The sequence below is a fragment of the Dermacentor andersoni genome, chromosome 7, assembly GCF_023375885.2.
Source record: "Dermacentor andersoni chromosome 7, qqDerAnde1_hic_scaffold, whole genome shotgun sequence".
Lineage (NCBI taxonomy): Eukaryota > Metazoa > Arthropoda > Arachnida > Ixodida > Ixodidae > Dermacentor > Dermacentor andersoni.
Window position 1 is genome coordinate 91,653,735 of NC_092820.1, and position 27,090 is coordinate 91,680,824.

The 27,090-nt window shown below is 47.5% G+C and overlaps 1 protein-coding gene across 1 annotated transcript in view; it reads left to right on the plus strand.

Moving 5' to 3' along the window:
* Nucleotides 1-27,090, plus strand: part of dysf (neuronal PAS domain protein dysfusion) — a 167,807-nt gene that overhangs the window by 115,725 nt on the left and 24,992 nt on the right. The window contains exons 4-6 of the mRNA XM_050181366.3: nt 12,296-12,385; nt 19,741-19,935; nt 25,565-25,749. Of these exons, the coding sequence (XP_050037323.1) occupies nt 12,296-12,385; nt 19,741-19,935; nt 25,565-25,749 (470 nt within the window). The remainder of the gene's footprint in view (nt 1-12,295; nt 12,386-19,740; nt 19,936-25,564; nt 25,750-27,090) is intronic.

The following is a 27,090-nucleotide window of genomic DNA, read 5'->3' on the forward strand; positions in this document are numbered from 1 at the left end:
TTTTCTTTTTCTTTGTCCAGACGACCGCGTAATTCACGCGGAGAAGAGAGCGAGCGAGAGTGCGGCGGTATTTTTGATATGCCGAGCAGGAGGGCCACTCGCAGCCTCAGCGTCATTATCCCTGCACCGATCTCCGCTAATCGTCGCGCATGCAGCTGTTCATTATGGCATTAGATAGCGCCAGCCAACCATCGTTGTTCGCAGAAGCTAAAGGGGAGGGAGTTGGCCGAGCGGAGGATAGCAGACGACTCGCGTAGGCTGGACCGGAGGACCTTGATCTCCCCGCAGCATACTTGGAGGCATAGGGTATACGGCCTTAGCTCGGCGCAACTTCGAGTGAAGCCTCTAGTGACGTTCAAGCTTTTCTCTTTAAATATAGGGGACCTGGGTTATGACCGAGTCCTCATGTATGGGGTATCTGTGTAGAGTTTTCAGAGGAAAGGCGGATCCAACGTCCTTATCGTCTGCAGAATGCGTAGAATTATGTTGTTCATTATGCATACAGTATACCGCACGTGCACTTCGCCAAGTGGAGCGAACGTGTTTCTTACGTGCTGAACGTGCCCGTGGGCGCCAGCGTGGTATGACCTGCAGTCTAATTCAGTGCAGTTTTGATAACGTTTGTTGAAAATGCAAAGTACGCTCAGAGCCTTCTCTGGGCTCAATGCCAACAAGGATAGTACCGGGTTCAAAAACAATATGGCTAATCGAAATAACCACATGTGTATACCAGCGTATCATTAAACAGTAGAAAAACTTCTTACTAGTTCCATACCCCGTCACCAAAGTTATTCTACAACAGTGGTCAAAACAGCTCTTTTAACAAAAGCCTATGAACATCTCAGTACACGACCTGACTTGTCGTGCACGGTATTCCTTTTTAGTGTAATATTTGTAAAAGATTTCATGACTCGTTCCACATATTCAAGTAAACCTGCGTTTCCGTGTAGGGGAGCCACAGAAAACTTATCAAGGCGAGAAAACAATTTCGAGTGGGCCATTTAAACTTATTGCATTGTGCTCGGTACAAATATTCCAAACACGTCTTCATGGTTATTCTGCTCTCCACTTTCTTTTCTTTAGTTGTCACTCGTTTTCAAACATGAAATGTTAAATGAAGTGCGGTGGTCTATGAGGGGCAAAGCATTGCAGGCACCGCGCGGAGCCATAGACGTTCCTCTTCTGATTTACTATGAGGTCGAACGTACAAATACACTGCCAGCATTTCCTCCACATGTGGCCTTGCAGAAGGCTATAGTGTCCTCTAAGAACAGTATCGGAAAACCAGCAAGTTCTAACAAATTTATATCGATAAGTGCAAGTGTAGATTCCATACAGGAAGTGCGAATTTCCTTTGTCTCCCTTCGTCCATGTCCGCACGTGGGTAAATCGGTACGAGTCAGTTAAGAATACCCAGAACATATTTGTCTGCACAGCAGGAGAAGAGCGCCAGAGAGTGCCTTCACCATCGCAAATATCTACGTTCGATCTGCTGAGTGATTAAGAGAAAGTTGATGTTTCGCTTGAGTGTGAAAGGTTATCTTGTGTTAGCGCCTCGATATATATAACAGCGCGGCCCTCAAATGTCTCGTACCTCACAAGAACACTGCACGCGTTGAGCTCGAGGTCCCCCTGGCATCTATACCACCGCTTCAGTCGATCAAACCGGCCTCGTATGTACGTACACGGCTTGCCACCGAGACCCCGCCCCGGCCGTGTAAACGCCAGGCCGAAGCAAACGGAACGGGCCAACCATCGTGCCCAGAAGCAGACCAGGATACGTTGCGCATGCTCCGCTCGGCGTGATCGCGAGCGGCGTGCGTGGATGGCGTACCGTACCAGGATCTTCTGGTCACGTTTGCTGCGCGCCGCCGATCTACCCCCGCGCAAAAAGGTCGCGATAAGGGGCCGGCCCCCGGGCGTACACATTACGCTGCTATGCGCCCGCACAAAGACAACGAAGGCAGCCCCTGAGCTCTTCTACCCTGCCCACAACAACAACAAAAACAAAGAGGCGAGAAGAGAGAGAGAAAAAAAAAATTTGCCCGGCCACGCCAGGCATACAAGGTGCATATCGGCGCTGACAGAGGCCCCGGCTGTATGAGACGCCTTCTACGACCCTGCGGTGAATACCCGATGGACGGCGCCTCGGGAGGATCGTAATAATGCGCCGCTTGAGACGATGGCGTCTGAGACAATTTCGTGCGGCCGCGTGGAATGTGGATGGCCGCTTCAGCGGCCGGGAAGATCGATGCCCACTGGAGCATTGTACTCCGAACACTGCTGCTGACAACAGTATGCATAGTCGTTAGTTGCTTGAATGTTAGCGCTCATAGGTTTCCGGGAAAAGATGTTAGTGTGGTTATGTGGTTGGAACGGTGGTTGTTAGGCGGTAGGCGTTGATAGGGCTAATCGCGGAAGTCTTGTGCGATAGGCGAGGCATGTGCTGAGGTTTTTCGGCAAGCGTACAAATGCACAAATGAGAAGCGTGTAAGCGAAATTTCTTTATTCCTGTGTCCTTTTGGGTATAATTATTCGGTTAAACCACCTGCGAAAGGCAAACTCCACCTTTACATGACAGACCACTGTACGCAAACCCGTTACCTATTAAATTTATCCGACGTTTATAATGACATCCCCGAACGAGGTAATGTTGGCAACAAAAGATGGTCTCGTCCGCCAGTTGTCACGTGAGGAGAACAAAAGTGCAAGTCACACAACATCAAAATAAGAATAGAAACTTCGCAAAATTTCATAAGCACGCCAATTACTAAGCGAGCAAAATGCCACAATAGACATGAACATATCTAAGAATATCATAAACCTTCGATACTACACGATCTTTCTTTCCGCTGATCGATGGTACTTATTTTCCTCTCCAATTCTCTCCTACCCATTACGGCGTAATAGCGATCGATTACTTATACTAAGCAGATTTCTGTTCCTGATATCGTTACTGCCAATTCGAACAGGCCTTAAGGCCAAGCACGTACGCCGATTGAAAAGACCTGTGCAGGTGCTCGTCGAAAGCCTTGACTATGATTTTGGCAAGAGCGATGAAAAGGCAGAATACAATTACTTTTATTGAATGTCCCGTCAGCATAGCTTTGACAGAACGTGACCTCGGGTGGCTGGACATGACCCTTAAGTAGTTATGTATTATAAAGAATGGAATCATTCAAAGACTCTGAGTGCGATGTGAATAAGATGCCAGTAGGAGTTAACACGAACAAATTTTCGTAGCGCATGTCACGCAATCACAAATGTCAAAAAGCCAAAGCTAACGTCAGGCAGTGCCCTCGTGCTGGAGAAAACATCAAACGTGAAGTGGACATTCAGTTGCTTTCCTACAGAGGACAGCTGCGGGTGGAGTTGCATCGCTTTGTTGAGGAGCAGAAAACGTCGGTTGTACGTGGTTCCATGCGGTAACGGGCTCCCGGCGCAAGCTGCGAGAAGGAAGGAAAGCTGCGGTGTACGAGGGCGGTGCGGGGGTCGTGCCGTGTGAACGCAGACACACACTCACGAACGCACGTACAAACACACGCACGCGCAAGCACCCACACAAACGCACACGCACACGGGAGGGGTGGCGTACCGGGCCGGGGGCAGTCCACTTCTCCGCCGCGGTCGGCTCGCTTATCGCGCCAAAAGTTCGTCACGATCTGGGTTGTTCCCCCACCGCGCTACTTCGCCCGGGCTAAACCTTGCTTTTCTCTGCTGCCCCTCCACAGGCCAACACACACACCCTCTCCGCACACACACACACACTTCTTTCTGCACCCCTAGCAGCCGTCACTGCTCAGCTCTCTCTCAAGACATCGCGGCGGCGTCAGCTTTAACTGTCTGGCCCGTGCTGTTGTGCGTGTGTGTGTGGAAGCGTGTAAAAGAGTGCGTTTTGCCCAGGCTGCCTTTCCGCTGTCCGCCCGTTTTGTTGGGCCGTGTAAGTTCGAAAGTGACAGAAAAAAAAAGAAAGAAAGAAATGAAGGCCCGGGCTTGGGAGGCTATCGGGAGTTTTCTTTTGTGAGTCCGCACCGCAACGCCTTCAGTTTGTTGACGTCGTTCGCAGGTTAGCCATTGCGCTTGGTTGACCACAGCGTCTCTCTTGGAGGTTTAGTTCGATCTTGCGCAAAATCGCATCGCAACCTTATGGTCGGCCACGTACCATTCTTCGCGAATTCTGCAATTTGCATCGCGGATGTGCTTTGATCAGAAGGGTGCGTCTCCATTTCGTACAACTGATTAAGTACGGAGATACAGAAACTGAACAAAACAGAAAATATCTTAGCACGAAAAATGGGTACATTTCGAAACAAGTGAAACTGTTACTACGGGAAACTATTTACGCCATTCTGAGAATAAAGTGGAAGCAAAAGAAAAAAAAAAGAAAGAAGGAAGGAAAGAAAAGGCAAGGAAGGAATAATAATAATTTACCGGCCCTGAAACGAAGAATGCAAATCCCGAACGCTCGGAACGCACTTTCGTTCTCCTGAACGTCCGGGACGACGGCCAACGAGAGCTGTACGCTCACCGAGGCTCCCTCTGAACGTCGGGCGTCTGTCGCGTGACCACTGCGTGCCAGAGAAGATCACAAAGGCGCCGCCGCCGCCGCCTTCAGACACTGCGGTCACCTTCGCCGGTCACCAGGAACGCAACGGCCACAGCCCGCGCATCGGCGTCCCCTCCAACCTCCTGCACTTTAAGGCGTCCACGGTAATGCGACCCACGCTCTGGGACAGGTCATCGCGGTGCTGGTGTCGCTCTTCCTTTTACGCCTCGTAAAAAACGATCTCGACCCAGCAACGATCGCCCCGTGCGTCCGGCAACGGCTCGCGGACATCAACGCCGCGGCAACGGCGAAGTGCTTCGAGCGCGCCGGGAGAGTGCGATGGGGGTTGTTGCATGTACAGTGCCACCATAAGCACGCAAGCTGATGACCGTGCCGAGCTGCGGGCCTCCTGCACGCGTGCCTAGCGACCGGCGAAGGTGCTTAAGTCGTCGATAGCACCCCTGACGTCCCATTCCACCTCTCGCCTTCTACCTTTCGAGAGGTTGCGCAGTATACATTGTCGCCTCCCCGCAGTTTTAATGCGAGCTCGCGGGGATTGCAGAAAAAAAGCGAAAGGAGGTTGCCCGCCTGTTCGTTCCGGCGCATGCGGTGGGACCGACTATACGGGCGCTGTCTCTTCGCGCATAAAGAAAGAAACACAAACCAAGATAAATAAATGAATAAATGAATACCGGACGTTATCAAAGAAGAGAGGAAGAAAGAAAAAGAAAGTACTTTCTTTCCTCCTCGCTCAGCCGCGTCGTTGCTTGGCGATGTCGTGTTGCCTTCCCTCGTGGTCAGTGTGGACGAGTTATGATAGAAAAAAAAATAGATGAATAATAACGAGAAGAAGACATCTTCTTGGCTGTCATGATAGACGCTGTACGCTCACTCTCTGAGTTTAGAAGGAGCTCTTAGAATGACAGAGGAGGAAAATAATATGGACTGCAGTCATTCGATGTCCTAACTTCTTCAAGAGCCGCTTGGTACAGACAAACAAAAAAAAAAAAAAGAAGAAGAAGAAAGGAGAAGAAATAAAAAGAAATAAGATCAGTGGTTTCCACGCATATCTGGGACTTGGTAATAAGTGATGCGTTCCTCACGTTAACTCGAATGCCTTCATTTCACTCCTCCTGCATCGTTTCTACGCAGATCAACGCTCCTCGTTAATGCACTCTCTGGTCCCAGTTTGTTCACTTTATTCTACCTTAGCTGCCAACTTCTTCACTTCTGGCTCCTTGTTCGGCTTGTTCATTCGCACACTTGCCAAGATCTGTGGAATTGGCCAAGAATATTCACATGCTTTGTTCACAATGTTCAATAGCCTGGCAAGGGAACAACAATTCATGATCGCCAGTAAGCCTCTGGAGTATGTGCAGCAGTACGTTTATCTAGGGTAATTACTCAAAGGGTACCCTGATCATGAGAAAGAAACTTACAAAATAATAAAAAAATGGGTTAGAGAATATACGGCAGGCATTACCAGTGTCATTTGAAAATAAAAGTGTACAATCACTGCATTCTACTGGTACTAACATATGTGGCCGTAACTTGGAGGTTAACAATGGAGCTGGAGAACAAGTCAAAGACTGTGCGAATAGCGGTGGAACGAAAATCTTTATTCGTAACGTTAATAGACAAGAATAGGGCGGCATGTAAAAGAGAGCACACGGGGATAGCCAATATTCTAATTGGCATTAAGAGAAAGAAAGTGGAGCTGGGCAGGCCATGTATAGCGTAGGGCAGATAACCAGTGGAAGATCAGAGTAACTGCAGAATAGGCGCCAAGGGAAGGGAAGCGCAGTCGAAGACGGCAGAAAAGTAGCTGTGTTGATGAAACTAGGGAATCTGCAGGTGCAAGTTGGAATCAGCTAGCGCAAGACAAGGGTACTAGGAGATCGCTGGGAGATACCTTCTTCCTGCAGGGTACATAGAGATAGCCTGGTGATGCTGATAGTGATTCGCGTACTCAGTAACCACGTGCCAAGTGGCACATACCCAGTGAGCCAGTTGTCTATTCAGTACACATACGCAGTGTCGCACGTCCAGCTGCACATACCCAGTGACCCAAGATGTCTGCAAGGGCACATACTCAGTGCCACGTGACTGGTGGCCCAAGCTGTTGTACACTCGGCCAGACACAGCATGCAGATAGCACACACCATGTTTGGAGAAAGTGGCAAAGAAAGCTTTCCTTTAATACAACCGGCTTGCGTTATCGTCGCGTTGTGGTGCGTACGAGGCCGTTCGTTCTACAGCACTGTTTTCTAGGCTGCAGAATTTTAGGAGCCTGAAATATCCGACAAAAATGTCGTGCAGGAAGGGACGTACACCATTGAGCACTGTACAGTGGTAGCTGATATGAAGTGTGTGGAACGGGTTCCAATTTCTTATTTAATTTGAAGTTAATCGACTAACAGGCATGACTATCGTGCGAGAGTTACATCGTAGTAAATAAGTTCTAATTCCTACAGAATTCGAAGGTATTTATATATATATATATATATATATATATATATATATATATATATATATATATATATATATATATATATATAGATATATATATAGATATATATATAAACATGGAGGAGCGCAATTGATATAACTGGTCAGTGATATATTTATCAATTGGCAGACTGAGTACTTGACTGACTGAGAAAGTTTAGCGTCCGAATTCGACGCAAGAGTTAAAAGGGCGCCGTAATTGATCGCTGCAGATAGATTGTAACACGTGGATTGCAAATACCGCCACAAGTGTACTACTACCCTTTGCTTCCAGCAATTTGACGCCTACCTACGCGCAACAGGTAACGATAGCTTTACTGCAGTATTGAGAATGAAAAACAAATACATCATTTTTCATTTTTCTCAGGCTCTTCTCAGCATCGCTCAGAATCATCTTGAAATTCGTTACGCTGTCGAAATTCCTCTGACAAAGTGGCAAAGTGAGCGCGAAAGCAATGTAAGCATCATGGCCCCAAAAATGGTAATTGCATGTCCTTTTGCTTTAAGGCGTCATTAGTAATACAAAGTACTCGTATCGGCAGGACAAAGTTGCGACACAATGGCCAGCAGTCACAGTACCTCGAAGATGTGGTGTACTACAGTCACGACTTCAGATTTCCCGCAAACGTAAAAAAAGTCGCACTTCCCCGCACGTCCGCGCGGCATTGCGGCGGTGCGCCATCTCTGCATACCAGCGGCGCTACCACCATTTTCGCCGGGGCGTCTTATCACACGTGCCGATCGAGATCCGGTTCTCGGCCGTTCTGCTCGGTGCGCACTCTCTCTTTTTTTTTTATGACGGACGACCTGGCGGCACGCGACGACAACTCGAGGCGTCGCTGTCGTGCCCTGCAAGGCGCGAGCACGCGACCGGCGGCGTGCGTTTTCGTTCGTGACTCACGTGACACGTTAAAGAAAGACGCCTGCACGAGCTGCGGGTTGGCAGAATCAAGCGACTTTCCTTTCTTGAGATCAATATCGCCGTCATCACGTCTCCCGTGGAAAGGAACGCTCGCTTCTTGTTACGTGCGGGGACATTTCCGCGGACATACCAACGTTAATTACGGCCGCTCGCTCGCTCGCTCGCTCACTCACTCACTCACTCACTCACTCACTCACTCACTCACTCGCTCGCTCGCTCACTCACTCACTCACTCACTCACTCACTCACTCACTCACTCACTCACTCACTCACTCACTCACTCACTCACTCACTCACTCACTCACCCAATCAATCAATCAATCAATCAATCAATCAATCAATCAATCAATCAATCAATCAATCAATCAATCAATCAATCAATCAATCAAATATTAAAACAATAGGCTACTCAAGCAACTAACCAATCAATGAACTAATCAGGTAATCAGTCATTCTTTTTAAGATAGAACTGTAGTGCGTGCAAAAGTTGTACGCATTCCCTCCCAGGCGCCAAGACTACGACTACCTTTCCTTGTCTTGAAGAGTATACTTTTGGCGAGCCTGTATTGTCAGTCACGTTGTCACGGCCTGCAGGCATGTTTAGTATAAACGCATCTTACTTATAATGCAATCTAAAGGAAAACAAACGTGCTTCAGGAGTGTCGACTATCGTTCGAATTGACTCGTCGTTGCAACCTTTCAGAAGCCCTATAGAGAGCGAATGATGGCACACATGCGAACACAGAGCAAGTTTGACTGACTTCGAACGTACTTACATCGCACGCTGCGGCTTACAGAAAGCACGTTCCTTTAGTCATTGCCCACCAACAGAAGCTGGTGAGCCACGCGTTTTACTTATTTTGATGTTTACGACAGGACATAGGTTCTTAGATACGATGATGATGGTGACATGTTTTTATATTGACAGAAACCTGAGCAAATTGTGGATACTCATGGGATATGAAATGGCCTGAGTTTGATTGCACAAATAATTGTCATGCCTAAGCCGTTATCTTCCGCCAGTGCCCGCACGTGTCCGTGGTGGACGTGTTCACGCCGCCTTGCATTGAGCATTGCATGCGCACATAGGATCGGCGCCTTCCTCCTTTTCCCCGCCATTGTGATACCTTGCAGTTAACAGTCGACGTTAGTGTTCGTCTGCTCGTTTTTATAGTGTTCGTACCTCCATTTGTGGAGAGTTTGTTTTGTCCTACCTCGACTACCGTAATAAAGTCGTGCAATAGACAAATATCTCGACGAATTTCACTTTGGTCACCAGATTGCTACTGCAAATGGCGCCGGTAGGCTAGGCTTTAGCAGACTGTAGGGCAAGCACGTTTTTAAGTTTCAAGCAGATGTTTTCAAAACGGAAGCTTTTCTTTGTTAACCTCGGCGGTTTTCGTGACCGTGGGTGCTGCGGCCTGGCTGTTCTCTAGCTAAATATGGCAACCAATCACAGCGAAGAACGCGCGCTGCGCGGGCCGCTTGGTTCCTTGCAACACCACCAGATGTCGTTCTGCTCCACGCATCCAGAAGCGCTTGGTTTAAAGTGGACGGAAGCGTCAACCGGTCAGTAGTCGATATAAGCAAGAGACCTTTAGAGTATTGGTGGTAAGAAATCATGGAAGAGATCGATACGACCGGATGTTCTACAGTCATAGCTAGCGGTACAAAGTAGATATTGAAGGAAAACAAGAAAAAAGATAAAGCAGATGTGTGCAAAAATGCTACATAAAAAACATGTATAGCATACGGGATTAAATCGAGCAGGCTAGGTGACTATTTGTCACCGCTCCATTTCAAAGGGGATTCCATTATATCATCATCACCGCTGCAGTGGTGGCGCCAGCCTTGCGGGGGCACGATAAAGAAAAGAGCCAGAAAGCTCTCCTTCACCTCTCTGTAATGCCTCAATAGAGCATTCCGTGCAACTTTGTGCGGACATCGAATAAAAACAAACTCGTGTTTGGACTCTCTATGCACTTACACGAAGCTTGACTGTATATAGGTTCCAACTAGTTGCATTTCTTTTATTTCCTTTCACTTCCTAAACGCGATCGACTGGGCTACAAATTAAGATGAAAGAGCCCGTTGGTAAGAACGAAAGACGTTATACAACGGGAATATGGTTCAGGAGACACCTGCGCTTACAATTCCGTGGCGAAATACGCAACACAGCCAGCATTGGCGTTCTCTTCAAACTTGTGCTGAGCACATGTACAGTAGGAAAAGGGATTTGCGCTACTGGCGTTAGGACAGCGGCAGACTATAAGCTCCCATGCGTAATGAACGACGTGAGATCAGTTGCGCAAGCATTCATTCACTTACGTAGAATTAGCGGAACGACCTTCGTTGTTTCCTCGGTCCAGGGTCTGTAGAGTTTGCGTATCTGCCAGGTACAGGAGAATCCTCTACGGAGAAGACGTGAATGCGGATTTATACTAAAGGTCAGCTAGAATGTTTGTCGGGAATCTGTGGACGACCAGAGAGATCCTGCTCAGAAGCGTTCCGGTGCGAATATGGCGACGCAGAAACGCCATTCTATATTCTCGTTATTATAGAATAACAGGGAAATCCCCGCGTTGGGTACAGCTACTCACTCGAGGCACCGCTGCAAGCCCGGTAAATAACAAATGTGAGACAAACGGAGAAATGAACAGCGAAGGTCTCAACGAGCTAATTGTCTCGCAAGTGTTTCCTCCGCCCGCAAACGAGAACACCAGGATATTTCGCAACCATTCAGCCTGGCGATGGCCCTACGCTCACTACGGAGAGTATATATACGCGAAAGAGCGAAACAGAGCGAAACCCGGACAAGAGGCTGTTGTTTCCTCATTTAAGCACTTCCCAGAAAGTGCGCGGGGAGTTCACACCCGCCCATGTCTTCTCAGCACTCGAATGCACTCTCGCACAGACCTAGCAACTCCCTGCGTTCGTTCGAAACGCAGACACTCAATACACACGTAGACGAGCGTTAAACAAATAGAAAAAAATATCGAGAGGGGGGGGGGGGGGGGCACGCCCCGAAACCGCAGGCCAAACAACGGTCAACGTGCGCGCGGCGCAGCTCACCGCATAACTCGCACCTTATAAGCAAACCCGCCCGTCCCGCCCGTTCGGCCGCTACTTCGAACGCGTTCGTTGAGGAAGCCGTTTCGTCGGTGACTAATTCCGCTCCTTCCCGAAGTCCGGTTGTGCAGCTCCCGAGACAACAGCAACTCGGGCAGAGCGCGCTTGTGCGTCTGTCCGTGCCGGAACTCATTTAGAGCTCGCGCATTGGCGATGGAAGCGCGTAGTGAGAGCCGCTTTACACGGGTCGCTTGCCGGAACGGCAGCAAATTTAGAAACCGATAATAACTTCGCGCGCTTGAGTAGTCACATGCAGGCACCGCTGCTGCTGCTGCCGCGGGAGCAGGCTACGTTCATGCATGAGCTGCACAGCTTTCGCTGTATTTTTTTGTGACTTTTTGATCGTGGCGATGAGGCGAAACAAGGAGGGGGAGGAGGAGGGAGGGAGCGAACGCGAGGTGTTTGAGATGGATGAATGCTCGTCGTTATAAACGAGCCGCAAATATCCTTTTTTGTTTTCGCACGTATTTTGCTTTCTTTTTTTGTTCTTTGTTAGCCGCGGCAATTTTTCCATTGCTCGATTCTTTCACGAGTGGCGATAGCGATCGCTGACTGAGGCCGATCGGTTTTCGATGAGCGCGAGCCGTATCCAACGCATGTTTGTAATGGAAAGAGAGATTGCTTTCATACCACGGAGTATCGTGGCTTTGCGATAGGAAGGTATAGGTTTCTGTTTATAAATAGAGCCAGATTGCGTTGGCGCATTCGTCTCTCCAAAACTTTAGCAGATGCTTTCTTTTTAATTCATGAATTTCGCAGCCCCAACTTAAACGCACTTCATCTTGGAACGAAAACCGACACAACCATTTTCCCAAAGAAAAAAGAAAAAAAAAGAGAAGAAAAAAAAGAACACCTTAGCTCATGTTTCATAGGCTTCGTGGTGCGAGAAGTCGTCTCTCGGAGTGCACTTGCTACTAACGCAGTATATTTAATTAATTTTGATGATGAGCATTGATTGAGCAAGCAAACATTCCGAACTCGCGTGATAAATGCTCTTTCTAAATTGCGACAATATTTTACCCAGAGACATTTTTTTTTTTTTTTTTTGCATGAGATCTTTGGCGGACACATATGCGAGTATGAATCCTCAAGTATCTGGAGTAGTTCTTAATTGCATATCATCGAGTTATCGTGTCAAGCAGAAGATATCGCGTTTAATCATTTTTTTGTTTGTGTTTTCTCCGACGCAGGCAATGAGCGGGTTCCTGATGATGATGACGCAGAACGGCAAGCTGCTCTATATCTCGGACAACGCCGCTGAGTACCTTGGTCACTCTATGGTGAGTTGACTGCTCATAACTCTATACTTGGAAAGGTGCCTGAGGTACAAGCAGTTTTCACTTCCTCCTACAAGTTTCTGAAATACGATAAAGGAACTTTAATGTTCTTTCTTTTTAGAGTACTGTGTTCAGAAATCACAGGCCAAGTTGTTTTCAACACTGAGCACTTAAGCTAACAGCGCTCGAATGTTAAACTCAGAACATTTTCCCAGACAGCCCTGTCGTATCGCAGCTAATTACGTTTTCGAATACCCTTGTACAGTAAGCAAAAAAAGACAAAGAAAACAAGAAAGTGAGAAAAACATGGAAATTTACATACCCCAAAGTACCGCTGGCCTGACTCTGTGCGTATGGTTGTTTGTTATAAAAAATATATTCTGGCCCGAAGTTGACTCAGTGCTGTTTTACAGTGACAAGCGATCGCTTCTTAGTTAATGAAAAGCAATAAACAACCTTGTCTACCGCGACGATGCCCTTGGCGTACATAAATCACTATTGAGGCCGTGTCCCCAAGCTGTAGTTGGGGGCCCCAGCAGGAACGGAATGAAACGTCCTTAAGCCTTGCCATTTGGATATGCGCCGGTAAATTGCTCGAGCCAAACAGCAGCCTACTGGACCAAAATAATTGCAGGTAATGAATGTAATAGAGAATAGACAAATGCGCGTCCACCATGAAAATGCGGGCGAGAAGCCGCAGTTGGCCGGAATAGGTGCTGTGCGCTGACACCGAAGACCTCGATGCACCTCCACGTGGTTGTCAGCTCTCTGGTGCGTGACAGAGACGATCGTGAAAAGATTCAAAGCAAGGTCACAATAATGCAGCAGGACCCTTGATAAGGTGTATCTCTGATTTCTGCCCCGTCTCCTCCTTACAAGGTGAAAATGAAACTGCTTGATTGAATGATTGAGGGGCTATTTAAACGCCGTTCGACGCAGTGCAGGATAGGGGGCTTGACTGATAAATCACGTGGTAAATTGCGTGCATCTCCCTACGGCGTTTGAAATATCAAAGAACAAGAAAACCCACGGCTTATGCGGACGCAACGCATGTCGGTAGTCAGGCGCAATGGATGATTAAAATTTATTCAAAATGAGAGAAGAGCTGAGATATTGACTAGACAAAAACGAAGAGGGAAACACTCAGGGTCGTACATCAACGCAAGTAAAAAAAAAGAAAGGCTAAAGAAAAGGAAGTTTCAAAGGCTGCAATCTCTCGGCATTTTGACGCTCTGTCACAGTCAAAATGCGTTCTCGCCGTATACACAGGTGCCCTCTTCGCGGTATCCGTAGAAAGCCGCGACACACTGTCCCTCTATAATAATCATGCGGTTTCGATCTGATCCTTGACACATCTCAACCACGCCTACATTACGCCGTGCCACGTGAAGGACTTGATCTCATTACGGCATCGAAGGGGCGTGACCGACGAAGCGTTTTCGGGCGACCCGTCGTCGCGAACCGGACGCGATGACTGCCCCCTCTCCCCCATTTGCTGCGAGAGAGAGAGAGAGAGAGCGTCGTCTTCGGTGGCCACTGGTTTCGCGGGAGAAGGGTGACGGGGGGGAGGGGGGATCATGATCGATAAATAAGGCCGAACGGGCTCAGCAATTAACTGTCTGTGCAACGCTGGAAGACGAAGAAGCGAGGAAGCGCCGTCGCCGGTTGTATATACGCTCGAAGAGCAGCTTTCTCTCCTCGAACCGAGTTATAATCTGTGGCTGCTTGTCTTCCTCCTCTTATCTTGGCTCCTTCGCCTCGACACGATGCGAGCGCGTGTCAGATCTCGGGAAGTGTGACAGAGATTGAGAGGGAGAGACCGCACACGAGCCATTTTCGATAATCGCACTCGGAGCTGCGATGGCGGCCGTGGTCTCTGGATCGGTAGCTCGGGGACATCACGCCTTGCGCGGTGCGGCGAGTGCTGTTAGGTGGCTGTTGGTGCCCTTCTCTATGTACAAACAAACAGCAACGACAACAACGGCAGCAGCAGCGGCAAAGTTCATCACGGCGTGAAGCGTGATGTCCCGCAGCCATACTATGATGCGGATATCGCCGAGAAGGATCGCAGCGCATTGCCGAGCGCGCGCAAGGCGTGCGAGGAACTACCGCGTGCATTGATTCTCGCGGTGGCCATGTATGTAGGGCGCGCTGGAACAACGAAGTGAGTGCCTGTCTGTACGCTGCATACACAGTTGGGAAGAATCATCCTCGGACCTTCACAGGCAAGCGCATGAATGTGGTGCAGGTGCCGTTCTGATTGTACACATCTGTTGTACACCTTTTAATGGATATATGTATTTTGATCCCAGTTTCAGGCATCATAATTTGACTCAAAAGTTCAGTATTCAGTACTCAGTAGTATTCAGTTATTTACGCTTTCTTTTCTTCATCTTTTGCATAAGCGAAAATGTGCGATGCCGCCTGTGCTATTCTGCGTGATCGACGTAAATTTTGCAGATGACTGCCTACGGTCACTGCAAGAAATGCTTGTGTCTCATATGCTTAAAACGTTAGCAGGGTACAAGAGCTATGCGGACCCTTGTCGCACAAACGCTTGCTTGCTTCCTTGCTTGTAAGTCAAAGACTATACACGCGTTTGCGCGAGATGTTTCAATGCGAGTGCGTTTTTCCAGTTGACGCTTATAGCTTCGCCTCGTGGGTAGACGTGAACTTGCACTAATTAGAAGCGCTGCTTGAAATAGGCGGCCTTTCGTTTACTTGAAAGACTTCTTTATTCTAGGACCGATTTATTCTAAGACCGCTTTATTCTTTATTCTAAGCTTTATTCGAGATCCTTTGGGCGTGATGCTTGATATGATCTCACCCTTCCTGAATTATTTTTCACGTTTTCTCACGAGAGTGATTGAGGGACGTAGAGCTGCGGCTGCAAATCCTTCAGACAAAGCAATCAAAAATGCAGGAAATCACGCTTAGTTTATATTGTATCCATGTAATAAACGGATGTACATTTTTCTTCAGGTTATTATGTTTCACTTGTGGGCGTCGCGCAATCGCTTAAAATCCTACTGATGAGAAAAGGCTGTCGAACGAAATAGTACTTCCAAAGTATACCCGAGGGTAAGTGTTAAGTCACGTTTGCTCTATCCTTGAATTAAGTATCATGCCCTTAACTGAATAATATGTCAAGTTTTTAGCAAAGTTGACTGAATACTGTACTGCCCTTTTTTATTAAATGTTCCTTGACTCTTAGTTACAGATGTAAGTGGTAGTTTCAAGCATGATCTATGAAAGATCTTTGACAGATTTTCTCTTCACCAGACCTAGTTTGTGCTTTGTAATATGCCATGGCCTCTTGTTGGGACCATTGTAACGTTTCTATACGTTGTGCACCTTGTAGGATCGACATTACTTCCATGAAACTTTTCGCTGCACTTTTAAATGAAACTGTTTAGTGTGCGTTATCCAAGCCATGTACAGATCTCTCCTGCTTGAATTCTTGTGGATTTTCTGCAAAGATGCCCCGCTGTGCCAAAACTTCTTTAAGGTGCGTGCATGGCCACGCATTTACTATATGGGAAGTTTATTGCAATATGGTCATATGGGTAAATGCTTATTTTTTTGCCACCCTTCTGTAAAATTCTGTAATCGTCTTCTACTACCTCCCACACGAGTTGAGCTGACGTCGTGTCGAAGTGAGGGTGAAAGACTGGAAGGTATACGCAGGCATTTCTTGCCTGAAATTCTTTATTCTTAAATAACTGGTATTCTTAGATAACGCCCCATAATAGAATATGTACAGCAGAGATGCGAAATTGATAAAAGCTCGAAGTTCTATATGTACTGGCGCAAGATATTTGCCATTTGCTTAAATAATTCAACAAGTAGGACTAGAATATGCTTATTTGCGTTTCCTAAACTATTTGCCTATAATTAAATATGTAAGCGTGCGTTTTCAGCTCGTATATATAGCCCTACGCTGTTTGACATTCAAACTAAAATGTCTGATATAAGTGGCTCGGGCGATTTTGAATTAATACAAGTTGTTCTATTGTCGTGCAAGTCAAAGTCCTCCTCGAAAGAGAGCACCTTTTACATAACGGCGGATTTTTCTCCCAACATTTAATGTTTACCTCGCGTATAAAAATACTCATTAGCATTCTCCAGGAAGCACTACGAGTTAATGACGTTTAGCCATTTTGGTCAGTGCTTCCTTATCCGGACGTTAGCTGGTTCGACCTTGCTCCGACGCCAATCGAAATAGCCGGGAGACACGCGAGGAAATTGATCCAAAATGCCCCCCCCCCCCCACCCACTTTCCGCACAGGTAATACGAAACCCTACTACGCAATTAATTAAAGGCAACGAAAAAATCGAACGAGGCTGCATGTCGCCCAACTTTCCGAACATTTTCTTTTACTTATCACTTATTTACGACCCCCTGCAAAGGGCGATTTTCGCGTCGCAGCTCGCACTGTATAGGCTAACTTGGCAATGCGCGTTACAAGGCAAAGCATCCCCTCCCACGCCGAAGGCTACGCCTACAGAGTCAGGCTGCAGGTCGGTATAAAAACGGGGAAAAATAAAAGGTGGTTAGCAATTAGGCAATCTCGTTCTTTTTTTTCTTATCTTTATATTTCTATTGCGCCGCGCGAAGAGAAACAATACGACGAAAGTCTGTAATGAGCGCAGGGGCGTTAATTAGGAGGCACTGGCTGCGTGCCAAGGCTGCGCAAGTAGTGGGCACGTACACGTGTGCGTGCGAAAGCCGGGCGCACACGGGAACAACGCGCTGCAGCTCGCTGAGGGGCAGCTGCGCAGAACTGGTAATTGAGTTAGCAGCAGATAAGCGGCCCGCATGTACTCCGGGGACCAGTGTTGAACATCGGGCGACAGTCGTTCTTGGGAAAGAATTATGACCTCTGCAGAGCCGGTTCCTTACGCCCGGAGAGGTGCGGTGCGTCTACAGGAGTGCCCCGAGTTTGTATCTTCGAACGACGATTGAATGCTTCAAGCGCATGTCTCTGCAGCATAGATATTGATAGGGAAAGCTGTTTGAGCAATGCAAACGACAACACCATACATATTGTAATAGTTCTTGTGAGCTTCTGGGCTTCTGCGGCGAACATTTCTAATTTCAGACTTAAATCTCGCGACAGAAAGTTTTCTCGGAATATAAGTAGTGCACGTAGTGCCTTTCCTGCTGTCATTCGTGTGATTCCCGTGTATAGCACAAGGAAAAGTAGTTGGAATGAGGTTGTACTCGGTTACAGTAGGACAAAACGGTCTGTTTTTTTTTTTGTTTGAGGGGAGTGCTGAAATCACATGAAGCAGCTGACTTCACCGGGTTTTCGTATCGATGGCGATGAGTGAATTACCAAATTGCAGTGCTGATCTGCTTCTATAGTTGATTTCTTCTCTTGTCTTCCTCTCTCTCATGCCTGCGCGTGTCCGCGTTCAGGCCCGATTTGGGCAATGCCACTTCGCCATTGACCCAGCAGTGCAGACGACGAACAAGGTTTCCACACACAGAGTCAAACTTGTCGCCGCCGTAAACACATGTCGGGGATGTTGCTGTACTACAGCACGGTCGAGCGCCTAGACACCTTGCTGCCGGCGAAATTTCCAAGTGCAAACAAATGGGTGGACAGCTTCGTGCGCGTTGCCTACGCCGCGTACGGGCTACTAGCGTATCTGCTCCTGCCCCGCAGTCATCGAAAAGCAAGGGGTACGCGGCTGCCGGCCGAGGTTGCTCTGCTCGCTCGCTCACTCACGCCCCCTATTCGCTGAGTGCTGCTGCAACTGCTGCCCGCAGGATCGTTAAGCGCGTACGAGATGCAGCCGGGAGATAGAACAAACCAACCCCGAGTGAAGCGGTGCAGTTGTCTCTGCGCGAAAAATGAACGCGGGCCGGAGTGCAGATAACGCGTCCTCGTTCCAGTGCGCGTGTGCATATTGCCTTGTAGGTTTAGGCACGCATGGGATCGGCTCGGAGAACGCAATTCTTCACTGAGAAGTTGAATTACTCGCTAGCAATTTGTCAAAAGTTATGAGCAGGCAGAAAGAACCAAGGATATGGCATAGATTATAGCTAACAGGGCTCGGCCACGATCCAGAGGAGTCAAAGACAAAGAGGAGAGTATGGTCTTTGCATTGCCATACGAAAGAAAAGTGACTTTTACACAAAGGAGAAGAAGATAAATAAACCATCGATATTGAACGGCGCTCTTTTACAAGAAGTATTGTCGAAAGGCGACTAAAATTGCTAGAAAGAGAGCAAAAATGCACGAAAAAAAAAAAAAGAAGCCCACCTCTTGCAATACGATCGGACGCCTTGTGGAAGTGTACAAAATAAATAAGAAAATAAGCAAGGATCATTGTACAACAAAGCGTCGGATTGCCCAAAACGAACGGCAGAAAATATTGCAGTCGTCAAACACTTTCGTCAAGCTATTCGGATCGCTTGCTCAGGCAACCTGCTTAAATAAACTATGCAATATGTCATTACTGAAACACCTTTACATACCTTAAGTCAAGCTTTACGTGAAATGTTTGCACCAGATTAAGGTACGGTTCTGTTTTAAGTGTTTCACTGGCCACGACCAAATGACTGTCTATAATTAAACGTTCTTGTACTTAAGCTACCGAACTGTGCATCATCTATTGGTTGCATTTATTGTGGTTTCAGAATGAGATTCAAGTATACGGATACTGGCACTACTAGTTGGCCTTGTGCCGATTATACATCTTATCTTGAACGTACTAGTTGACCTGTTTCCTTTTCTTGTGAATTTCTCCAGCATGTATTGCCACTGAACGCTTAAATAAGGGAATATCTAGTAAATAATTCCGAGATTATAATCGGCACGTCATTACTGCTGCGTGTAGTCTTGCCTAGCTGAAATTATTTGCGTGCTCTCCGACAGCAAAAAGGCCTTCGGGTCCTGCTGTGTCAAGAAGGTGCATATTACTTCGTACCTACAAGTTTCTTTATTGCTCGACGCGTTATCAGGACTCAAGGAGGCCACCGCACATTTCGACCTGTGAGATAGGCACGCAGCCTGTTGGATATTTTCCCAAGACGTCATGACGGTTCCGCTGGTAATCGGAAGCGGAAGCATTGACTTGTGCGATACGTAAAGCTTTTCACATACTTGGCACGTCGAAGTATCAGGTCTCGACACGCACGTATACAAATTGTAACCCGAGGCGCATGAAATTTACATATTGAAGTCTTTAACGTTAATCTTTATTGAACACAGAGTGCACCAGTACGCACTGCTATCGATCGCGGCATCAGAACAGCTAACGCTCTTTACGAATGAAATGAACTTCATACACGACGTCGTGTCATGCTTGTAGACCCATTTTTACATTCTGGCGTGTCCGTTTCGCAGGAGGACCTGCTGATCCACGGCGACAGCGTGTACGACATCATTGAGAAGCAAGACCACCAGGCCATCCAGGCGGAGCTGATGCGGAGCCCGAATCCCCTGGGGGTCCTGCACCACGAGCCGGACACGAGGCTCTTTCTGTGCCGCATGAACGTGTCGCGCAACGCACGGCGTCAGATGCGCTTCGGCGACCAGAAGGTGCGTCCTCGCCTTCTCGTGTGTGCACTTCGCGGTGCAGGCGATTGAGTGTAGTCGGGATACAGGGACACTTGCTGTCCTCGACAGAGCAGTGCGTTTGTATCGGCACGTGACGAGCCCCGTTGCAGCGGGACGTATTCTTTGCGCATGTCTGAGGGAATCGATATGCCTTATTTGAAGCGTGCGGGCATTTTAACACCTACTGCAAATGTGAGATTTGGCAGAAAGAGATCGGGGGACAGTACTTGCAGTGCCACAAAGTTGCAACGGACTGAAAGAAACAAGCACAAGAAAAAGAGGAAGAAGAAGGCGCCGTTGATTGTTTTGCCAGACAGAATTTTTAGAGCACCTTTGTATACTGTGTGTAATTTTCTGTAATGCTACACGAAGTGCTTCGACCTCCTTAGATTCGCCGTAAAACAACACAGTAAACGAGCAGATTGAACATTTCAGCCGTTATGGCTCGCTCAGCTGCCGTTATTGTGAAACGAAAGTACACGTGGGAACATTAATAATGAAACGACTAACCGTACGCCTCCACACACAGCGAAGTATTGCACTGCGTGTTGAAAAAAAAAATGACGTCAGAAGGAAACCGCATACCAGCAGGACAATCCCACGCCTAAGAATTATCTGGATAGCCCTGCTGAGTGAGCAACGCCGAATGCTTTACTGGAATTGTCGCAATTCAAGGAAGGAAGGAAGAGGTGAACGCCAGAGAGGTTAACCAGATTAGGTGTCCTATTGGTTACGCTGCACAGGGGGATGGAGCAAGGCCAGAAAAGTTAACAAAACTACAGAAGGAAATAAAAATGCAGTTCTCAGTTCAAAATAGCATGCTAAACAAGTACATACCCTGTATCCGCTTTGTTTGCATACGTCAGTTTCTGGATCGTCGCATTCTTTCTAATCCGCGTACGCAAAAAATACCCTGCATTAGCGTCACCGCCACACAATTATGTCTCCGTCCTCCGACTTTCCCGGGTACTCGAATGACAACGCACCGTAGCCTCTAGCAACGTGTTTCGCGTCATCGCAGCTCAAACGCTATTGCTCACTCACTCACTGTTGCATCAGCTTACGGCAACGTTCTCTGCGGCCGCCGTGCAAAAGGCACGCCCTATCGCATTCGTTACCACTTCGATTTCCTTGCTTTCGCTTCCAACCGCGTAAACGAGGTTGACCACAAGGAAGCTCCACGAATTAGGGTGCGTGAAGTGGCGTGCCCGTGTACTGTTGCACTATAGAATGCGTGACCCTCCGCGCACGGAGGCGCCAAGTTCACTGACAACTCCATTGAAGCCACCCGCCGAGGTATACGTTCGCGGAAGCGGCACACATCGCGGTAGCCGGGATTTCCCGTGGCAGGCGGGCGCTTCTGTGACGCTTCGCTAAGCAGTGGCAACTTCTGTGTGAATTCGTTGTTTCGAAGCGTCTTACAGATCTGAGGCGCAATTTGCAAGGAGCTGTTACGTTAGAATTCTTCGGAGCAAATCGAAACCAATGCTGATGCTGGACGTATAGTTATAGAAAGCGGCCGGCCAATGGCAAACGATGCACTTAAGGGAAAAAAGGATGCTTTGCAAATTCACGAATGCGTCGAACGAAGAACGCGTTTTATATTTTGAATCACAAAGCCTATTGCGAAATAGTCAGTCATTTTGTTTATTGCTGCGGCGCTTGTATGCAAGTGGAACAGTAGCTATGTTTCAAGCATCACAACGCTTTCCAAGTAGCACACATCAAAACAGCCGAGGTGTACGTTTCGGTATACTGTTTCAAAATGTGTGCAGGGTGTTTAGGCGAACGCTTTCGAAATTTTGAAAGGCTGCCTTTCGTTCAGAGCACCGTTCATGAGCTCGTCTACTCCAAGAGGCGGACATTACTTGCACGAAAAGCATGAAATGCATAATCGACTAATTAAAAAGATCACTAATTAAGTTTTCAGAGAATTAGCTGGCGACACATAATGCAATTTACAAGTTGTATAGCCGGAGAGGTCGCAAGGCGGAACCATGCACTTGGAACGAATTCTTAAGATGGCACCAGTTTCGACATATTGATTCCCGAACTTCGCGGAGAAATGCATTGGCATTACAGTTAGCTTTGTGCTTCAATGGGTAAAACGACGTTTTGGTAATAAAGTGACTGGAACGCCAATGCATTTATCCGCACAGTTCGGGAATTAATATCTCAAAGCTCGTGTCATCCTGAAGATTCGTTTCAAGTGGATCCGCCTTGTGGATTCAACGGCTAGAATTTGTAAATTGTAATATGGGCCATAAGGTAACGAGTTAAAAAGTTCATGAGGGAATTTCTGCTAATCAGTCGATTATGCATTTTAGTTTCTTGTGCAAGTACCCCCTCTTCGAGTAGACCACCTCATGAACTATAATTGTTCTCTCTGCCATAGGCAACCTTTAAAAAATTTTGAGTGTTCGCTGAAACACCCTGTATACTGGCAACCTACTTCAACAAGCCCTCCGGTCTGAAGAAACGGGATTTATCACGGCTGCATGAGAAGGTACTGTCATTACTGACGTTGATAATTTGAAAATGCCAAGACTTGCAATCATTCGTGCAATCATTCCCGAGGCGGTGTCAAGTGATATATAAAATAATATAGAGGAAATCACGGGTTTTACTTATGTAGCCAAAAAAACTTTGTTTCTAGGGCATTTCAAAAATGGTATAATTGATTTCTGAGAATGTAAAATGTTACAATAGGAAACTACAGGCCGAGGAGTCAGTGGGAAACATAGAGGTCCATGATAAAAAAAAAAAATATCTGCAGATATATCTACATCCTGACAACAGTCATATCAAAATGGACATTTTATGTGAAATTGTTTAATATATACATACCATGTAGGCCGCTAGAGAGCAGTTAGATATTGTATTATGACCTAGCGAGCCACAATCGCTATAAAGATGGCCCTTTCCAACTCCAAGCATCCACAAGCACGCTGACGATATACACAAAAGTAAAAAAAATAGAGAGAGAGAGAAAAGGACAGACGAACACGATAGATGATGGGCGCATCACAACCGACGCTTGCGGTCCGAGGGTGATTGAAAGCTCGTTTTCCCTCCACAACCCCTGCCATATCCACGCCTCGACAATGGAAGAAGCGGAAAGTGGGAACCTCGGCGGATGCGCACCGTCATGTTTTCTGCCCTGCCATCGCACGTCTTGTCGTCTTCTTGCCGTGGTTCTTTCAAGTGGAAGACGCGCGAGCGCGTACGTGGGACTGACGTCACTTCTTTTTGTTACCGTATAGTCACAACCCACACACGGCGGGTTTCTCGTTGTAGGGGCGGAGGGGTGAAATCTTTCGCAATACGAAGAAATGGAAAGCAGAGGCTTCGACGCTTGCGCGCTACGCTATACGGGGCTGCAAGGGTGGTGAATGGCCGGTTTTCTCGGCAGGAACAAAGAACTGCGGTCGCATAGCAATTACAGGTGTAGCTTAGCGTGGGTTCGAGGAACTCGTCATTGAGGTAGTTAGTGGGCACGAGTGCACTTGAAAGACAGCCATGGCTGCACTTGGAATGTTTAGATCGACAACGGCTCAAAGCGAGCTACCTGGCCTCACAGCTTTCCGGTTCCTAAAACACGCCCTAAAGCTTAACGCCACCGCCGCGTTTCTGTAAAAATATTGAATCCTCCACGACGACTGCGACATTATCTGGTACTGTGTATACATTAGCAGTCAACAACATAGACATTTTTCACTTTAAGATCTATGAATATGGGCACACGGAACAAACCTAAATAGAGGAGCATATATCGAAGAGAAGTGACACAAACCTAATTCCTAATGATGCTAACCTTGTTTCGTAAGTTCACCATCAGTTTACACTGAAAGCACTTATGAAATGCCGAACCTCCGAAAGTATAGCAAACAAAACTACTACTTAGCCGCACGCGCAATGGCAGGTCCAAATATAAACAGGATCTTCTGCTATGCCGGTGGAGACGTTCAGCGGCTACGCAAAATACTACGAGAATATTCAACCGGTACGTAATAGACGCCGTGTTTCCTTGCCAGGCACTTGCAGTATACACAACAACCGGGCATCGCCAACAGAGGCAGAGCGATAGAGCGTTCACATCCGGACTTCAGAGCAGTCAACGATGCATTCCGCGCACAAGAAATGAGTCCGTACGGTTCAATACCAGCAAGAGAGAAACACCAGATGATTCCGACGAAACGATCAGCGGTTGCTCTCGGCAGACGACAAGCAACAATGCCTGTAGCACATGCCTGTTCTATGGGCCAAAGGGGAGGGCGGGACGAGCGATGCCGTCTACTCGGACTGGGGTAGTGAGAACGGCGTACAGATGACCCTGCCGCACCCCCAAAAAGAAAAGACAATCAAAAGACGGTGCGCGATTTGCTTTTCTAAAAATGAGAAGAAAAGGAAGAAACTCTTTTGTACACGCCAGGATTTCTCCCTTGGCCCTATAGTCCTGCCGTTTCCATCCCTGGGAACGAAACAATCTTCTTTCTGCCGCTCTTCTGTTAGTCGTCTGCTGCCTCTTCTGTTCGCGTCATCCCCGCCCCTCCGGCTAAGACGGCATTGATTTCTCGTTCTCGAGAGGGGAAGGAAGAGGAGCGCTGCTCTTCTTCACCGGCTGAGATGCATCGGCCATCCGGAGCCACTCTTATTCACAGCCGCGTTTCGTTTCGCTTCTGCGTACGAGCGAGTGCAGAAATGGAGAGGCGTTCCGCGTATCGTCCTCTGTTCCGCTCGGCTGCCCCCAATGACCCTTGTCGTCGGAACCGCGCACATTCGTCTTCTTCTTATTATTAAGTGCTGCGGTTTCAATCTCGCGTGGCGAACAGTGTTTGTCGAAGCATCTGTAGCGTGTTCAAAGCGCTGAATGACGGCCGTTAATAAGCTCGTTTCTATACGTTTGTGGCGGCTACTGACCCATTGTAAGCAACACGTTGTTGGGGACACTGGTTTTTTACGATTGCTTGTTTTGCGCAGTGCTGTATTGCCTACGCCACTTTCTTGCGCGCCTTTTTGCATGTCGTGTTTTTACTTACTTGAGGCAAAGAGCACCACTTTCACTCGTACCGGAGTGTTTGTTGACGCATTTTCAGCGTGCGTGACGGGTTGCATGATAGCTTTGCGAGTCCTACATTCATTTGAGCCCACGTGAGAGCGTCCATACAGCCTGCCTGTGGATCGGCTACTGTTGAATTGCTTATTCCTAAGTTTATGCAACGTTTCCAAGTGTCTCGGCAAAGGAAATGCATATATCCTGAAACATTCCGCATGCACTCCGATAACTGTATATATTTTCCGTACGATTACTACGGAAATTTAGCGGAATTTATATGGAATTGGCGTATATTACGTAAGCATTACACGGAAGGCTTGATTAATTACTGGAACGACAAAGTTAACGTTTCAGTAGGATGCAACTGTGTCGAAGAGCAGCGCTGTTGACGCTCCTGTGCGCGTCTATAGCATTGAATCAGGTGCAATAAGTAACGGGATCCCTTTCGTGCGCGCATAAACGAGGTCAACCTCGCGTTTCACACGGGCAGCTGCATTTCAGCCTTGTTTGCGCTGTCGTTTGTTGAACGCCGCGTCTTTTGCTTGATTCCCGCAGGTGGTCCTGGTGCAGGGCCACTTCGTGTCCTACCTGCCGCTGTGCAGCCGCAACGAGCCCGTGTTCTTGGCCACGTGCACTCCCGTCGCCATGCCTGAGACGCGAGAGTGCGTCGTCCAGGGATCCACGTCCGTGTTCACTTCCATACACTCCATGGACATGAAGTTCCTACACCTGGACAGGAAGTGAGTACCCGCACATCGGCGTGTTGTCTTCGCCTCAGCGCACGCCAAAGGGAATACTCGCATCGCCGGAGAGAAACCCGCCGCTGAAATTATTCTAGGACAATTGGCAGTAGACGTACTTCACAGTATTTTTGTACCGAATCATATGGCAAAGAACAATGCTGCCTTTTTTTTTTGTTCGCGTCATTCAAGCGGTCAACGTTTTTTTTTTCTCTTAAAGCTAGCTTTCCTAGAAGGGAGCTTGCTAAGCTAATTTTGGCCGCCACCGAGGTTATTTGGGACCCAGGTTGGTGCCATTGCGCTGTAGGTGGTATTTTAATTGTCAGATATTGCCACATCAATCGAAACCAGTGCTGCCATTAGTTCGCCAACTCGACAATGCGCTGTATCACAGTCGAGTTCGGGACAACTATGTTGGAGCTGTAATTGCTTGTGCTATCTTACTTCTAGAGCATAAATAAATTTATGTAGATTCAAGCGTTTACTACTCCGAATCTAGATACTGACTAGCAAGTTACACGTCCAGTTTGAAACTAAAAGAATAATGGGCAAGCCATATCTCTGTACCACCAATCATGCCATCGCGGGCTGGACAGCCACGCAGCAGACGCTAGCGTCAGTGTTTCGTATAGCATTATTGGTGCGGAACTATATGCAACTCTGGGCGACGTTCGTGACAAGTGCGTTTTCTCCTTACGTCGCAATTGATCACCCATGAAATGCGATTGAACGCTGTTACAAAAGATCCCAGTTATTGGTGCAATTGAGGTTGCTCCAGAAACCGCTGGAGCCACTGGAATTGAAGTACCTGCATTCTCAGATGTCGTCTCGGAATCACGTGTATAGTGGCGCAGATTTTTCAAGCGCCCACGGACACCGTTTTGTGTTTGTTTGTTTGTTTGTTTGTTTGTATGATGTTTTAGTCCACTGTAATTGCTGTAAAACCGAAGAAGGGATTGCGATATCTACTACTGAAGCTCTTCTCACAGCTGTCATGCGCGTCATGGATGCAGAAAGACTTGGGAAGCAAACAACCTCGAGAAAGAGGTTATCTGTGACACCCACGTTTCATGCCGCAATTAAGCTTTGAGAAAGAGTAAAGACAATTCTGCGAGAACAATACTGCCTGTTGTTGCATTCTTCACAAGTATACTACAAATTCTTCGTTGTGGTTCTTGTAGCTGTTCTTGTTGGCGCATAATCAGTATATATTAAGCAGCGCTACCTGGAAAGCGGACGAAATAAAGGGAGGATGGCACGACCGCGCTGTCCTCTTCGTTGTGAACTGGCAGTGGCTGTTTCCCTGAGGAGGGGAATGGTTATACATGCAGCCCCTGGATT